The following is a 17,507-nucleotide window of genomic DNA, read 5'->3' on the forward strand; positions in this document are numbered from 1 at the left end:
AATAAGGTGGCAAATACCAACAGACACAACCCTATGGAGATTGCGCCATAGCTAGGAAGTGGATTATTTCCATATAGAAGTTGGCTGGTACACTGGGTAGAATAGTATCTTCTCAAAAATCCATGTTCTTTGCAAGACCTCAGAATATGACCTCATTTAGAAATATGGCCTTTGTGGATGTAATTAAGAAGTGAATTAGGGGCATTTTGGAGTAGGATAGACCCTAATCCAATATGACCAATGTCCTTAGAAGAAGAGGAGAAAACACACAGAGAATACCATGTGATGAAGGAGGCAGAGATTGGAGTAACTCATTTACAAGCCAGGGAATGTCCAGCATGGTCAGCCAAAAAGATACTAAGAGAAAGGAGTGGAGCAGCTTCTCCCCAGAGTCTGCAGAGAGAGCAGGGCCCTAGCAACACCTTGAATTCAGACTTCTGGTCTCCACAACTATGGAAGCATCAATGTCTAGTGTTTTCAGCCATCTACCTTGTGTTACTTTGTTACTGTGACTAGGAAACTAATACAACTGGGAGCATTGAAGCCTACTTTATAGTCAAGAACTGGGGGCAAATCTTCATTATGCACTGCTTCCTGTTTGCTTTCTGTCTCTCTTGTTTGCTATCTGGGATGGGACCCCACTGAGCCATGAGCTCTAGATTCTGTACAGCGGGCAGACAACCTTGACCATGGGACATTTTCCTTCTGGATCCTGCCCCAGGTCAAGGTGGTTGGAAACCCTCCCTGGACCTGGAAGCCATTAAGGCTTGGCCTCGCATCACCATGGCCCTCTCCTAGGAGGGACTCAAGGCTGGCATGGCTCTGCATGGCAAGCATGGTGGATCAGGGCACCTGCCCAGCTCAGCCAGTCCCTGGTGCCCCTTCCTCTGAACCAGGTGGCGGCAGCAGCCCTGGGCAGAAGAGACAGCTAGGAAGTGGTCTCATGGAAGCCCAGTGGAGCAGAGAAATGAGAAACAAAGCACATTTCATCCAACTTTAGGCAGGAAAAGCAGAGATTCGCCCCCTGCCTCATTTTCTTTCTCTTCCCAGAATAATCATTAAACTTCTCCCGTGCTCAGCCACCCCCTTCCCCCACAAAAAGAAAAAAAATCTTCATTATGCTAACTTACTACTCATTGGACCTGATTTTTCTCATCCATGAAATGATTATTGTCAGGATTTAGTAATATGCCTTTCCTAAGAGTTGCATTAATCACTTCACGCAAATGAGGAATCATTTTGAAAAACCTACGAATCATTCTTAAGTGACCTAATATATCACTTAATATTCCCCATTGAAACATGCTGCATCTGAAACTCCCTTAGATAAAGGCAGTAAATAACAAGAGGTGCTATGATATGGTCAAACGCTGAGAAAACTCCAGTTTGGGAGATTAACATTATGGGCACTTTCTCCCCTTCCCCCAGTGACTAGGTTTTGTTGTTACTGAATTGAAAGAAAATAGACCTTCAGAGAGTGAATGGAGATTCTAAAGAAAAGAAATGTCATCATAGGGCATCCTTTTTGTCTTGACTTGATAAATATTAGTTAATGGCAAATAGCAAGGTGCCAAACAAAATAAAGAATAAAATTCATAATAAAGTTAAGGGGAGTAGTTCAAATTCTGTTTCACTGCTGAAAAAATAATAGCTCTCACTTCATTAATGAATAGAGACTCCCATTCTTCTTTCGTATCTCTAGGCTGGACTAGCAAGTCCAAGTTAGAATTTTCAGGTGTAATCTCTTAAGCACAAATTATTTAAAGGCAGAGATCTTTGTCAGTTGTGTTCAATGGTGTATTCTATATGCCTGGATGAGTTCCTGTTATGTAGTAAGCACTCAATGAGTATGTTGTATGACTAGAGAAATATGTTGAATGAAGAGATAATTAAGTAAAAGTCACCGTTAGTTGAATTTATGTGGCACCTCTCTCTTCATACTCACCAATGACATCAGCCTGCAAAGTTGTCTCAATTTTGTGTTTGGGGAAAAGAGAGATCAAGAACAAGAGACAGAGAGAGAGAGAGAGAATGAATTTTGTGAATAGTCCAGCAGGCTCTGTGTGGTTATATTGAGTGGTGGAAAGAAGACTGCTGGAATAAAATTATGGAGAGCTTGGTCTAAACCATGGTTGAGCCACTAGATACTTGTACAATTTTGGACAAATCATTTAAACTCTCTAGACCATGTTATGTCATCGGGGAAATGAAATAGATGATTGCTTAAATCCCATCCAACTCTGCCATTTTGTGATTATATGAGACTAGATTTGGGGGAGAGGATTAGTGAAACAGAAAGAAGGCACAGAGCATGACATGGGAGAGTAGAGAATTCAGAGAGAATGAGGAGGGAATTAAAGGAGATCTGGGAGTTAGAGGAGCGAGGTAAAAGTAGAAATGTCGTTGCAGTTAGATGCAGAAGACTTCTCACTACTGGATGTGTCTTTGAATTTAAGTTTGCCATTCATACAGTCAATGCTAGTTGACAATCAATGTGCTGCCCTCAAGTTGGATTGGAAAGACAGGTAGGAATGTAGCAATGTCTACAGCTCTCGAGGAGTTTACAATCTAAGAAAATACTGTTATAATGATGCATACCTGAAAGTTTAAAGTACAGTTTGCCCTTGAACTACATGGATTCGAATTGCCCAGGTTCACTTATTTGTGGAGTTTTTTTCAACCAAATGCAGATGGAAAATGCAATATTCGTGGGATGCAAAACCCACATATACAGAGGGCAACTATTGGTATAAGCAAGACCCAGCAGGGCTAACCAAAGCCCCAGTTTGTAGCATTTGCCTATTTGGTGTAAATACTCCCAGCATGGTTGATTTCAGGCTGCTCATGTGACATTCCTGAAGGTGATATTAGGAATAGATACTCAGCATCATCTGGTGAACCAGTACAAGCAGCATGCTACAGGATGCTAGTAGTGTCAGAGGAGTGAGCCCCAGGTTCAACAGCGCCACTTCCCTCCCAGCTAGACACTGGGAATGAAAGCAAAGGCCATGGTTCATGGCAAAAAAATAAAAATAAATAAATAAATAAATAAAGTAGCACATTTACTCAGCATTATTAATAGATATTATTGCCAATGAGCAATAATGTTTTCATAATAAGGATATTTGTACCTTTTGTTTCAGCTGATAAAGAAGGCCTCAGAAGTCTCTTGGTTATGAATGATAAGGAAATGCCATTAGTGTCTTCAGTGCCTGTGCATACCTTTGTAAATATCCACTTTGAAACCAGTTACTATCCACTGCTCCATATCCTTACTGTCAATACAGCTCAGTCAGTAAGTTCTATAAATGTTGCCATCTTTTCTTCTCCCAGTTTCTTTTTACTGCCCAAGTTCTCATTTGAGACCTTCTGATTATTCATCAGACTCTCTGTAACGACCACATAACTGATGTATCTAATTTATTCACACATATACAACTCCCAAATTAGTCCTCTAGTACCAATTATGTTGTCAGTTCCAGAAAGGTAGACCACTCCCCTATCTTACCACAATAGAGAAAAGAATATGTTATTGCAAGCAACAGAATTGTGCTTGGGCTAACGTAAGCAGAAAGTGAGTTTACTGAAAGGATATTGGATTGCTCCAAAATTCAGAAGTAAGGTTAAAAATCCAAACCAGGGACATGAGCAGGAAGTAAGTGAGACAACGTTTGAGGGTAAGATTGGCTAATGCCACTGCCTTCAAGTAATTGCTTGAAGAATTGTACCCCTCTGCCATCACTATGAATAATCTTAAATACTCCCTATGTCATTCCTCCAAAATTGAAAGTGCTGGTTGGAGCATACCATTTCCAATCCCAAGTCATACTTCCACACTTCAAAGTCACATTAAGTTACTCTATCATCTTTAATTTGCACAACATGCCTCTCTGGATGATAGCCATTCTTATTCTCATTTTATCAGAGTTAAGCTTGAAAATTCTGCAACATTTGTGCCAAATTATAACATTAACCAGCAACAATAAACCCTCTATGTATACTTTCATGTTGTATAATAGAACACAAATAGAAGGGAAATTAATCAAAATACATAAATTCATGTAATTTGTAAAGAGGAGAAGAATGCTTAGTGGTTAATTGCCTACTAAATAAGTTTCTTATTCTTTAGTACACCTACTGACTTATCTGTCTCTGTCTATAAAATGATCCCTTTAAACAGGATCCTTTGTCTTTCTCAAGTCATTACCCATATCCCCTCATCTCCATGATTTTAGTCCTACCACTTCTCTGGCTGAGAAAGCACAACCCTTTATCTCCTCTTGTGTAAATCCTCCTCCAATTTTGGGGCAGAACAAAAGCTGCTTTCTTCATGAACTTATCCTTAATCCTCCCCACAGGAACCCATGCTCTGAGATTGTCTTAGCTTTAACTTTGCAGTTCTTCTATAGTATATCTTACAAGATACTGTTGATATCTGTAGCTTGTTCTCCGTCATTTTTAGTTTCTCCACATTGAAAAATCCACATTGTCTTTTTTTAATAGACATATGGTGATAGGGTTATGGATAACTTTCTCCTCATCTTTAGATTTTTTTTCTCTTTTATTTATTTATTTATTTTTTATTATACTTAAAGTTCTAGGGTACATGTACACAACATGCAAGTTTGTTACATATATATACATGTGCCATGTTGGTGTGCTGCACCCATTAACTTGTCATTTACATTAGGTATATCTCCTAATGGTATCCCTCCCCACTACCCCATCCCCACAGTAGGACCTGGTATGTGAGTTTGATTTAGCAAGAATGAGTGATCGTTAACTTCAAAATGGATTGAGAAAATGTAAAATAAATTTCAAGTCGGTATATAACATAGAGTAGGTATCTATTGTATATAATATAGCAATTGTAGATGAATTATTTAAAACTTTGTTTTAATATGAGTGTCATTTTTATGATTTTGGTTCAGTTAGTGATTCATAGGCCTTGTTTTAAAATGAATAGTGATAAATGTATAAAAGCCGAAAGGAAATGATTACCAGGCAATCCTGATTCACTTATTGGATTATAGAATATTATTAGATTTTAAATCTATTATTGTGGGTCATGAAGTCCTTACTGTTTGTCAGAAGATGGGTTAATTCCTTTTTGCTCCTGGAAGGGATATTAGATTTGAAGGCAAAAACACTAGAGCCAGAAAATGGCATTAAATGCTAATACCAGGTAGGCTTAAGGGAGCAAAACCTGGATTCCCTGCTTGACAGCTTTTAGAGGAGTCTGCCTGTTATGCTAGGAGGTGGTTCTTACTTGGTTGCCTGCTGCTCATCAGGCTGGAAGGAATTTTGTTGAATTAGGGGGAAGAACTCTAAATGACAACCATGGAAAAATCACGCTCAGTGTGAATCATATTCCATTAGCTTGAATTTCACAAGTGTCTCATCCAGAACTCAAAGATGAAACACAAACCACTGTCCCAACACTCTGTCTTAAAGATGAAGGCTTTTATGTGAACGATGATATTGGTCACATAAATACATATGCATTAATATATATGCAGCATAACATATATATAAAATAAAACATAGCATGGTAACTTAGTCATTTCACAACCATATGGAAACAATCATCAATTCCTAAATTCCTGGTCACTTTTGGAAATTATAACCTTTGCTGACTCTTATTTTCACTCAGAAAAGCTCAGCATCCAAATGTTTTACCAGGCCAAGCATGTCAGAGAGATTCTGTGGGCTTTTCACAGCCAGGGTCAATCTGGCCCTGTTTTGTTCTCTTGGGCTAAGAGAGTCTACTTTTATTAGGATTTTTCTGATTCCTTGGAACACATATGTTGTTTGCTGGAAAACATCCAGACTTTATTAAAAAAAGTTAATTTGTTGTCTAAGAAATAGGAGAATGCAATGTTGTTTTACTTAATAGTCTAAGTTTTAAGAAAAAAAATTTTTTTTTTTTCAGATAGAAAAAGAAGAGACTTTCCCAGAATGGCCTTTTTTTTTTTTTTTTTTTTTTTTTTTTTTGCAATAGCATCTTATTGATGTGTAAGACTATTTTACCCAGAAAGAACCAGTTGCTATTTGTAGAAATAGCTGAAAATGGGGGCCTGGGTGGGATTGATGGTTCAACAAAGAGTGATTGTGCATACACATATGAGTCTTCATTTTTGACCATTGTAAATTTGCTCAAAATAGAAAACATGGGATTAGAGAAATAACCCAGTTCCGGGTGCAGTGGCTCATGCCTGTCATCCCAGCACTTAGGAAGCCTGAGGCAGGTGGAACACCTGAGGTCAGGTGTTCGAGCCCACCCTGGCTGACATGGTGAAGCCCTGTCTCTATTAAAAATATAAAAATTAACTTAATGTGGAGGCACATGCCTGTAATCTCAGCTACTTGGGAAGCTGAGGCAGAAGAATCGCTTGAACCCGAGAGATGGAGGTTACAGTGAGCTGAGATCATGTCACGGCACTCCAGCTGGGGGGACAGAAAAAGAAAACAAAAAAGAGGTGACAAGCTCATGTCTGGGTGTTTTGTTTTGTTTTGTTTTGTTTTGTTTTCACAGAATACACGATTGACCGATTTAAAGACCAGTCCAAGAACCAAAATATCTAAACCTTGTGTTTTGTCCTTCCTTCTTCTTCTGATGGTGTTGTAACTCATGTTATGCATGCTGGTGAGATGTGCACCCTGTGGGTTTCCATATACATCTTTTAGCTTACATCTTCATACTTGAGTCAGCCTGTTCTGACCAACAATCTCAGGGAACGCGTGTTATATAATGGGACAAGATAACCCAACAGAATTTAATCTAATAACATTTAGTTGTTTCTATTAGGAAGGCAGAAATTAGTCTCAACCTCTGTGTTTTATAAAATAATGATGTAGTCATATGTAGTGCTTTAAATGTTAGGTTAAGGGGCTCATTCACATTCCTCAAAAGTTACTCTTCAGTTAAATATAGCTATATTTGTCTTTGTCTTTAGTGCCGATCACTGTTAACTGGAAGGTATGGTATCACAGCCACTTGTTCTATTTGGTTGCATCATAGAGTGGTTGAGATATTGCACCTGGAAGGTATCTATTAGAGACAACTGTAGAATAACAGACAACTGTAGAATAATACCTGACTCTTGAGTGGTCTTCTCTAATGCCCATCTCACCAAATGATTTGTCTCCCATTTGACCTTTCTAAGACAGGTAAAACAGATGTTCCCAAAGTGCATATGAAATTTAACATTCTTCCTTCACCGATAGATTGTCTAAAACTCCTAGAAGTTTTTTATTGTATATATTTATGGTGTGTGATGAGAGATGGCTTCTCACTCTCCATTCTCAGCCTTTTATACTAAGAGAAAGATCTGATTATTGATTGGTGCCAAAGCACCTGCTCATAATTTCTGTAAATAACAGCTTTCCACACATAGGACCGATGATGACTTTCTCTTTCTCAGCCTACACCAGCTAGCCAAGAATATAATGCATGTCCTATAGTCTGAAATATTCGTTATTTCCTCTGTAATTTTAGGGTTTTCTGGAGAAGAACGTGAGCATAGGTGAGTCTGAATCAGATGTCAGTGTGTTGAATACCAACTAAAAATGGTGGACTTAACCCTGTAAGGCGTTGGAGAACCATTTTTGAGCAGAGTTCTTCCTTTGGGAAATGTGTGCTGGAAGAAATGTAAATGTTGAATTAAAAAAGGAAAGTATTTAATAATACTGGGCCTAAAGTTAGAAGTCAAGAGTTGAGGATTTGAGGAATGCTTTAGCTATTAAATAAACGTGCAGTAAATATGGACTAGAGCTATCAGTGAGCAACAGCATTAAATTAGGCCAAGTACACAACCTCGTCCAACATTGCATATAATTGCGGCCACGCTAACACAGATATGTCAGACTGGGAACTATTGCACCATCTGGAAATGATTAAACAGGAATGAATCTGTAATGCACAGGGGTCCCTCTGGGTTCCAGGGCTCATGGCAGGAAAAAAAATGGCCAGCAACCACCCTTCCTTTTTATATTTTTAATATATTTTATCACTTTTACATACGTTTTAGATTATTGGGGGTTATATGAAGGCAGTAAATTCATCATGTATGCAATTTCAGTCATTTGCAGTGGTATCACTATTTATGGATATGGAGGAATTATTTAAAATCCCGGCAAATATTGATGTTGGGTAAAAGCGATAACTCTTTTGGGGCCTCTTAAGACATTCTGTTTCTTCAGATCCTATTTTCTTTCAAGTCTGCAGCCTCTTTATGTGCTGGGGGAAAGGAAGGACTCTGATAATAGGGTTTTCACTTCTCCACCTCCATCTCATCTTTCCTCTGAATGACGTTGCCCATCATCCACTGCCTGGCTATCTTCTCCAAAACTCCTCTATTATTAGTGAGTAGCTTCCTGCTTTCAGGTAACCTGCCTCTGGATGCATGCACACATATTTGTACAAATAACATATACATACATATGTGCATTTATGTTTGTGTTAAGTTTGAATTTTTTCCAGCTCCCTCCTATGTTGATTTTATTTAGCTTTGGCCTTAACTAGCTGCAGTTATTCACTTTGAAAATAATTATCACTTTGTAGTTGGCATCTCTTCTCAGATACTTGTTAGCTTCCACATTGGACGTAAGTTCTGGAAAGTTCTCCATTTTCTTCACTCTTGTCTCTCTGTCTGGCTTTTGACTTTTTGGTCATGGCCAAACGAGCCTTCTTGATTTCTTTTACTACATGCACTCTGTGTACTTTTCCTCACATGCCAGGACTTTCTGAGTCTTTAGACAAATAGAGGTCATGTTCCATCTTTCTAGGAATATTTAAGCTGTTAAATATATGGAAATGAAATAAGATCAAATTATTCTTTTCTCTGTCCCCATTACAGAGGATGATTTTTTAAACTAAAGAAGAAATTAATATTTGTATACTTTATGAGGGGCTCTTATGGAGACATAACCACAGTTATAATTCACAATAACGTGAAAACAAGAGTACTTATAATTGCAGCTACTAAATTATAATAGTTTCCCCTCATAGATTTTTTTTTGTAATCTTTTTGAATGCTGTTAATAAAATGCCTCCCAGAGACAATTACCCATTTGTAACAGGTGTATTATATTTTACAATGAGCATTTTTACTGTCTATCACTGAGTATGACAATATTTGGCAACAACATAATTTCTGCCCTTTAAAACTGAAGTTCTACGTGCATATCATTTTTCTTTCAAGACAGACAATTTTCCTTTTCTCTAAACATATTAATCATAAAGATAAAAATCCATCAGATTATCCTTGGGCACTTTAAGCTTTTATGGAACTTGTATGAAATTCGTGAGAACATTTCATTGACTTTCACTGCAAATTATCAGTGTGAAATAATTTTTATTGCTATAAGAAATATGTTTCTACTGCTATGCAAACATTAAATGAACAATGAAACTTAACGTCTTGTGGAGGACAAAGAAACACCCACAATGTCAGGGATTGGAACTGTCTGCATAGCACAAAGTGAAGTGATGGTAATCAGAGACATGTCTTGGTTACTACGAATGTCGAAGTTCCTAAATGCCAGTTCCTAAATCCCTTATCCTAGGTGTTTTTCTTTTCTTAAATATTTTCTTTTGCTCTCTTATAAGATCTATAGGAAACAAAAATGGCAGGTTTATTCATATATATATATATACACACACATATATACATATATATATATATGCATGCATATACAACATCATTTGCAAAAGTCCTTTATGTAAAATCACATAAAACTTCTGAAGCAATTGGTAAAGACCTGTAGGATGCATATGAAATAAATGACAGAATTCTTTACTTAAATATAAGTTTATATTCAAATATATTAGAAAGTTTGTTTTTTAAAGAGCTTTCCAGTTTCTGTATTGTTAATCTATCCTTTTACTACTTATGATTTAGTCCATGGAAAGAGTCAATGAAGTCAATGAAAGAATTCTTCAGTTCATCCATTTTGATTATCTAACTTCATATTAATTATCAAGAAAAGTATAATTCCTATTTAAACCATTGATGTATTATTCATCAATGTAAGAAATGTTGATTGAACACATACCTCATGCCATTTACTCTGTTGGGCACTAGGATGTCAGTGTATTCTCAAAGATAGGTTAAAACTTGTCCAATATGATTTGGAGTGTCCAAGCTCTATTTGAGTCACAATTTTGAGCAAAACATGAGTAAAGGCCTGGTGAAGATGCTATAATAGTAATATAATTACAATTTCCTGACAAAGCCCAAGTATAGCTTTGATTGTGGGATTTTCTGTTGCTTCAGAATCCTTTTTCTCAAAACTAATTTGTACACTAATTCCCTAAATTCTAAAGCAATATTTCTTATTTATTCATTTATTTAGAGATGGAGTCTCGCTCTGTCACCCAGGCTGGAGTGCAATGGCGCGATCTCTACTCACTGCAGTCTCCACCTCTTGGGTTCCAGTGATTCTCTCACCTCAGCCTCCTGAGTAGCTTGGATTACAGGTGCACGGCACCATGCCTGGCTAATTTTTGTATTTTTAGTAGAGATAGGGTTTCACCACGTTGGCCAGGCTGATCTGGAACTGCTGACCTCAAGTCATCCACCTACCTCAGCCTCCCAAAGTGCTGGGATTATAGGCGTGAGCCACTGCGCCTGGCCCAAAGCAACATTTCTTAACCTGTTTTCTGCTGAAACCCATGCTAGCTGATGTTTATGTGCTTGTCACATTAGTTGCACAATGTAAAGACAAGAGAGTGAAATTGTATATATTGAATAATGTACAATTTCAGGGTAAACATTTTATTGTACATTTTAGGCATTGGATTACTGCATATTAAAAGGGATTCAGAGAAATTAAAAAATTAAAATTTTAAGAGAAAAGTATCAAATATGATGTACAGACTGAAATATATGTTGTAAGGGATATTGGTACAAGATAGATAGATAGACAGACAGATAGATAGAAGATAGCTCAATACCAATGTTGGTATTTATGTGTACCAATATTAGTATATATAAATAAAATATGTCTAAATATGTGTAGCTGTACATATAGCTGTGAATGCACACCCTTATTCCTTACTGAAGGAAGCATATTTGGTGGCGTACAAGTGAGTGAGAGTAACTTTATTGCTGGAACAGCCTTGAATCAGCTCCAATATACAAAGAATAAATCAGTTGCAAACAATGGCATGAGATACACTTTATTGCTGATTCCAACACACTTGAAACTTGGGATCCTCCTTTTGAGAAACACTCCCTAAAGCATATAAACTAAGCTTTCATATGAATCTCTTTGTTCTTCTCACCCCAGCATTAGGTCTGTATAATACCCCTAATCAGATGTAGCTTGAAAACTGTTGACTTAACAAAAACAAACAAACAAACACCCTTAAGATATATAATGAGTCATCTTGTCAAGATGAATCAGCGTTTTTTTGGAATGTCTTTATTTTCTCATCTCTTTCCCTCCATCACAGTCACCAACATTTCTGAGTGCCCCTCTACATTTCTTTTGTACATCCCTTCATCCTTTCTGATGGTACTCTTTGGGGAATACGCAAACGACACTATCAACACAGAATGTACTATTTTCATTTGCTTTCCTGATCTAAGTTTTATTTTTGCACTGAGCATGTTAGGCTCTTCCGCACAGTAACTGTCTCACGTAATGAACGACAACATGAATTTCCAAGGAGGCTAACTACTGTTGGGACCGACCTGAAAGCATTTCCCTTGCACAGTCACCAGCCTTGCACCTCAATGCCATTGGTTTTTAGCAACCTGACCAAGCAGCTCACTGGGCATAGTAAGAAATGGATCAATGTGCTTGATCAAGGCACAGTACATTTATCAAAGTGTTATGCATTTACTTGCTGGATTGCTACATTCTCAAATAAATTTGGAGAAATTAGAACATAGAAATTTTAAGAGAATCACCAAATATTAGGTGTTGGTTACAATGTAGGTTCTAAGGAATATTGGTGGTGATATATATAATATATATAGACATATTTTATATATGTATATATTTTATATGTGTATATATTCATTATATATATATATATATATATATGTAGTGAGATATCTATCTATAGATCTGTCTTATGCCTTTGCAGGGATGTTCCTGAGAGAACTTCTATGAAATCTCTGATTTGGAGTGTACCTTAAAGTCAGCTTCCCAGGGAACCTGACTTATAACACTCTAAATGAATCTAGTTTAAATTAAATCTCCTCTGAATTGCTCCTCAAATTTTCATAAGACAGATCTATAGATAGATATCTCACCACCAATATTGCTATTTTTATATATCAAAGCTAATACATGTATATATACAGTGTGTGTATGTCTCTCTGTGTGTGTATATGTATACTTTATATTCTACAGCAGTTTTAGGTTCACAGCAGAATTGAGAAGAAAATTTCACATATACTCCCTGCCCCCACCCTCATCGTCTTCCCCGCTATTAACATGCTGCACCAGAGTGGTACATTTGTTACAGTCAATGAGATGAACCTACTTTGGCACATTGTGGTCACCCCAAGTCCATAGTATACATTAAGTTTCACTCTTTGTGTTGAAAGTTCTACGGATTTTGACAAACATACAATGATATGTATCCAGCATTATAATACAATACATATAGTTAGTTTCACGGCCCTGAAAATCTCCTGTGCTCTACTTTTTCATTCCTCCTTGCCCTATCTCCCACCCCATAATTCCTGGCAGATCTTTTTCCTGTCTCCATAATTTTGCCTTTTCTAGAATGTCATATCTTCGAAATCAGACAGCGTGTAGCCTTTTCAGATTGGCTTCTTTCACTAGTAACATGCATTTAAGGTAGTGCTGAGGTTTTTCAGAGTATTAAAAAGAGAACAACGAATGTTGTTCTTATTTTACAGAGTTAAAGGAATTGTATATTATTATCAGCTCCAAAATATAAAGAATAAATCAACTGCAAACTGCAACATGAGATACACTTTATGGTTAATTCCTCCCTCCCTTCCTCCCTCCCTCCCTCCCTGCCTCCCTCCCTCTTTCCCGGCCTCCCTCCTTCCTTCCTTCCTTCCTTCCTTCCTTCCTTCCTTCCTTCCTTCCTTCCTTCCCTCCCTCCCTCCCTCCCTCCCTCCCTCCCTCCCTTCCTTCCTTCCTTCCTTCCTCTTTCTTTCTTTCTTTCTTTCTTTCTTTTCTTTCTCCCTTTCTCTCTCTTTCTCTTTCTTTTTTTCTTTCTTTCAACAAAGTTTTGCTCTTGTTGTCCAGGCAGGAGTGCAGTTGCACTATCTGAGCTCACTGCAACCTTTGCCTCCCGGTTTCAAGCAAATCGATTGCCTGAGCCTCCTGAGTTGCTGGATTACAGGCGTGTGCCACCACGCCAGGCTAATTTTTGTATTTTTAGAAGAGACGGGGTTTCACCACGTTGGCCAGGCTGATCTCAAACTCCTGACCTCAGATGATCTGCCTGCCTCAGCCTCCAAACTGTTGGGATTACAGGCATGAGCCACCATGACCATCTAGCCACACTTCTTAAAGCATGTATATGGCAGAGTGCATCCAAGTCGAAAGATAAACATAGTACATCTTCCAGGAGAATTAGTTTATTTGATTACCTAAAGGAAACCACTTATATCAAAAAGTATGGATTTATAGTAGAATACAGAGTTTTCATTAGGTTAAAACAAGAGACAAAATAAATATGGAGTGAATGAAGGACTGCTCTTGGCTAAGAGACTACCTAGACTCTCCATAGGAAGCAAAGTCATGTTCTCCCTACATCAGAAATATTTCTTTAGAAAATTTGAGGAGCAATTCAGAGCAGATTTAATTTAAACTAGATTCATTTTTATGTTTGGAGAGTGTTACAAGTGAGGTTCTCTGGGAAGCTGACTTTAAGGCACACTCTAAAACAGAGATTTCTTAGAAATTGTCTCAGGAACATCCCTGCAAAGGAGGGGAGGAAACAGAACTGGGCATCTGCCTGGTGGCAGGTGGGGTTTAGCTGTGATGCAAGTGCAGTGAGAGCCTCCACTGATACCATGGGGAGCTCTGGAGCTGCACTGGCTCTTTGTAGATGTCTTACCTTGAGGCATAGGGCCTAGACCATCTTATCTCCAACTCACCGGTCAATGAATGGAGCTGTTCCCAGGAGGTGGTGTAACTCTGGAGGGCAATTCCTGGAGCCTGACTCAAACATGAGCTGTCATCTGGCAACCTCCCAGCAGCTGGGGGAATGGACACCTTGATGTGGATGGAGGAAGCCGGGCAACAAGCCAGTATGCACTATAGGCAGGACAAGCCCAACAGAGTCTTTGAAAAGAAGGGTCTAGAACAAGTGAGTTCTGAGTATCATTCAATAAAAAAAAATTTGACATTTAATGCAATGGCTACCTCCAAAAGGAGAAATTTTTATTTTTGCATATCCACTGTAAGAAAAAAATATAGAGAAACACACACACACACACACACACACATCATTCTGAATAGGAACTGGGAAACATAAGAAGTCTGTGTTTGTTTTCAAATAGAGACATTACTTTCCTCATTTTTTTAAGACTTAGCTAAGTCATAGATATATTACTAAAGTTGGTTCTAGATTCTTGTTACATGCAAAGAATTTGTTAAACCTTTTCGACCTTTGGTGAGCTCGTAAAGATGAAAGTTTCATACATAAAATACTTTAGAAAAAAAGATTTTCTGTCCTTCTTAAGTGTGAGATTAATCTAATGAAAAGTTTGCAGAGAAACTATTTATTTGACCATGGGCGGGTACTAGAAGAGCTATATATAAAAGTATAAATATTTAAATCCAATTTACTTTCAAAGTTTGAATTTATAATTTGTACATTGGAACTTTGCAATTTTATATGCTGCTGTGATCTCAGGCAGTTAGGTTAAAACATGATAGCGATGTCTCCAAGTCATACATTTATCTATCTCCTACTTAAATATACTGATTTCTACGAACATAGGCTTCCTAAGCACAGCCACATGTATCCCATATACGTAACTTTAGTCATAGGGTCAGAGTCTAAATTCCTTCTAGATATATCTTCACTATTGGTTTAGTGAGGAGGGAGAGGGACTTTCAAATCTCATTTTTTAAATGAACTCACTATATCATCTTTACATATAATACAAATTATTCTCATACAACCCATAAATAAAAATAGTTTAAAATGTCAAGAAAACAAAATATACCATTCCTGAACTGGCCTCCATTGTTACCTGGCTCTATAGTTTCCCCTTAATATATTGTTGAGTCCCTCACTAACTAGCACAGGGACAATACAGAGTGTAAGAAGCATCCCACTAATCACCAATTAGTGAAGTCCTATATATTCACATATCTTCTCTGACCTTTAGAAACATCAGATAGTCAACACTTAGCAGTCAGCCTCTGCTTTAAGTTTGGCTTAATGTGGACTCAAACATTTGCTGCAGAAAAGTTTCATGTAACCAAAGTTTATTACACTAGCATTGAGTCTTTGGATATTTAAAATTTGTGGGCTTCAGGGTCTTCATTTGTAAAATGAGTTGGTTGGATTTGAAGCAGGCTACCTTCAGGATTCCTAGTGTAACATCTTAGATTACGCTATGATTTTATCTGGCTTTAGATATGGCAGCACATGGCCTTTCACCTGTAGTGAAGATTCAAGGACGGAGTGCAGTGTGACAAAACCATAGCAGATCTCTACGTCTGTGGCTCAAACCTGGCCAGGGTCTCAAGAGCCAGATTCCCTGGGTGGGGGCCACTAAGAGACAGTAAATAAATGATACTCTGATATTGTAACAATTCCGTTAAATTCTAAAATTGTGAGTGCATCTTTCCAAAGTTTCTAATTTACTGCATGAAAGTATCTTTACTCTTGAGCACAATCTGATTTAATAGTCCAATTGAAGGCATAGAAATCAAAATGTCTTTTTTAATTTGAAGGTGTCAGTTTCCGTGTCAATGATGCCTTTTTAAAAAATATTGTACCTGTAAGAATGGCCATAATTAAAAAGTCAAAAAGCAATAGATATTGGTGCGGATGTGGTGAAAAAGGAACACTTCTACACTGCTGGTGGGAATGTACATTAGTAGCACCACTATGGAAAATAGTATGGAGATGCCTTAAAGAACTAAAAGTTGAACTGCCATTTGATCCAGCAGTCTCACTACTGGGTATCTACCCCCCAAAAAAGTGATTATATGAAAAAAGACACATCCATATGCATGTTTATAGCGGCACAATTCACAGTTGCAAAGATATGGAACCAACCCAAATGCCCATCAATCAGCAAGTTGATAAAGAAAATGCAGTGTATATACATCATGGAACACTACTCAGCCATAAACAGGAATGAAATAATGTCTTTTGCAGCAACTAGGATGGAGCTGGAGGCCATTATTCTAAATGAAGTAAACCAGGAATGAAAAACTAAATATTGTATGTTCTCATGTATAAGTGGGAGCTAAGCTATCAGGATGCAAAGGCGTAATAATGATATAATGGACTGTGGGGACTCAAGGAGAAAGATTCGGCATGTGGTGAGAGATAAAAGACTATATATCGGGTACAGTGTACACTGCTCAGGTGATAGGTGCACCAAAATTTCAGAAATCACCACTAAAGAACTTATCAGTGTAACCAAAAACCACCTGTTCCCCCCAAATTATTGAAATTAAAATAATTTTTTATGTTCCTGACATTATGATAAGTCATATTATTGAATCACATTTGCCTGTTTTGTGGGCTTCCTATTAATCCTAATTGGAAATTAATTTACTTCGATTAACAAAATTCATTTTATACAGTAATAAATGCAACCTGTAATGTCCCAACACTGGATGGAGGGAAATTCCCTAATGCCGACATGACTTGACCTGCTCTCTTTTTTAGGTCCTGTCCCAGCGCAGCCATCACCCTGTGAAGCTGATCACTTTTCTTGTATCTACACACTCCAATGTGTCCCTCTCTCAGGGAAATGTGATGGACATGAAGACTGCACAGATGGATCCGATGAAATGGATTGTCCTCCCAGCCCCACCCCTCCACTCTGTAGTAACATGGAGTTCCCGTGCTCTACAAATGAGTGCATCCCTTCCCTCCTGCTATGCGATGGAGTGCCTGATTGCCACTTCAATGAAGATGAACTCATCTGCTGTGAGTTACTTTCACTAACTCAGTGTGTCAGGGAAGGAATGCTGCTTTAGAATGAGAGAGAAGGCTCCACAGATAAAATGAAGTTCTCTAGAGCCTTACTGTGATTGTATCATTAATAACACAGCTTCCTGTGTTATGTTGCAAAACAAGGCATCTGTCCTCTGCTTAGTGTTTCTAGAAACACCGTGTTTGCGGTCATGCTAATTTTTGTTAAACCTATCTATTTCCTTTCCCATTTACATCAAATCATTGATATGGAAGATGCCATTATGTGTTTTTATCTCATTAACGTGTTTATGGAAGTGGTTTGAAGAAATTCAGTTAGAGTTTCTTCCTACCACAAAGGTTCATGAAGATGGCTCAAGTAATGGGCATATTGATAGAT

General features: G+C 37.8%; 1 protein-coding gene across 1 annotated transcript in view; it reads left to right on the forward strand.

The window, feature by feature from the left end:
• MALRD1 (MAM and LDL receptor class A domain containing 1) overlaps positions 1-17,507 on the forward strand; it is a 673,535-nt gene that overhangs the window by 524,055 nt on the left and 131,973 nt on the right. The window contains exon 35 of the mRNA XM_074000837.1: positions 16,859-17,122. Coding sequence (XP_073856938.1) covers positions 16,859-17,122 — 264 coding nt within the window. The remainder of the gene's footprint in view (positions 1-16,858; positions 17,123-17,507) is intronic.

The sequence above is a fragment of the Macaca fascicularis genome, chromosome 9 (genome assembly GCF_037993035.2).
Source record: "Macaca fascicularis isolate 582-1 chromosome 9, T2T-MFA8v1.1".
Classification (NCBI taxonomy): domain Eukaryota; kingdom Metazoa; phylum Chordata; class Mammalia; order Primates; family Cercopithecidae; genus Macaca; species Macaca fascicularis.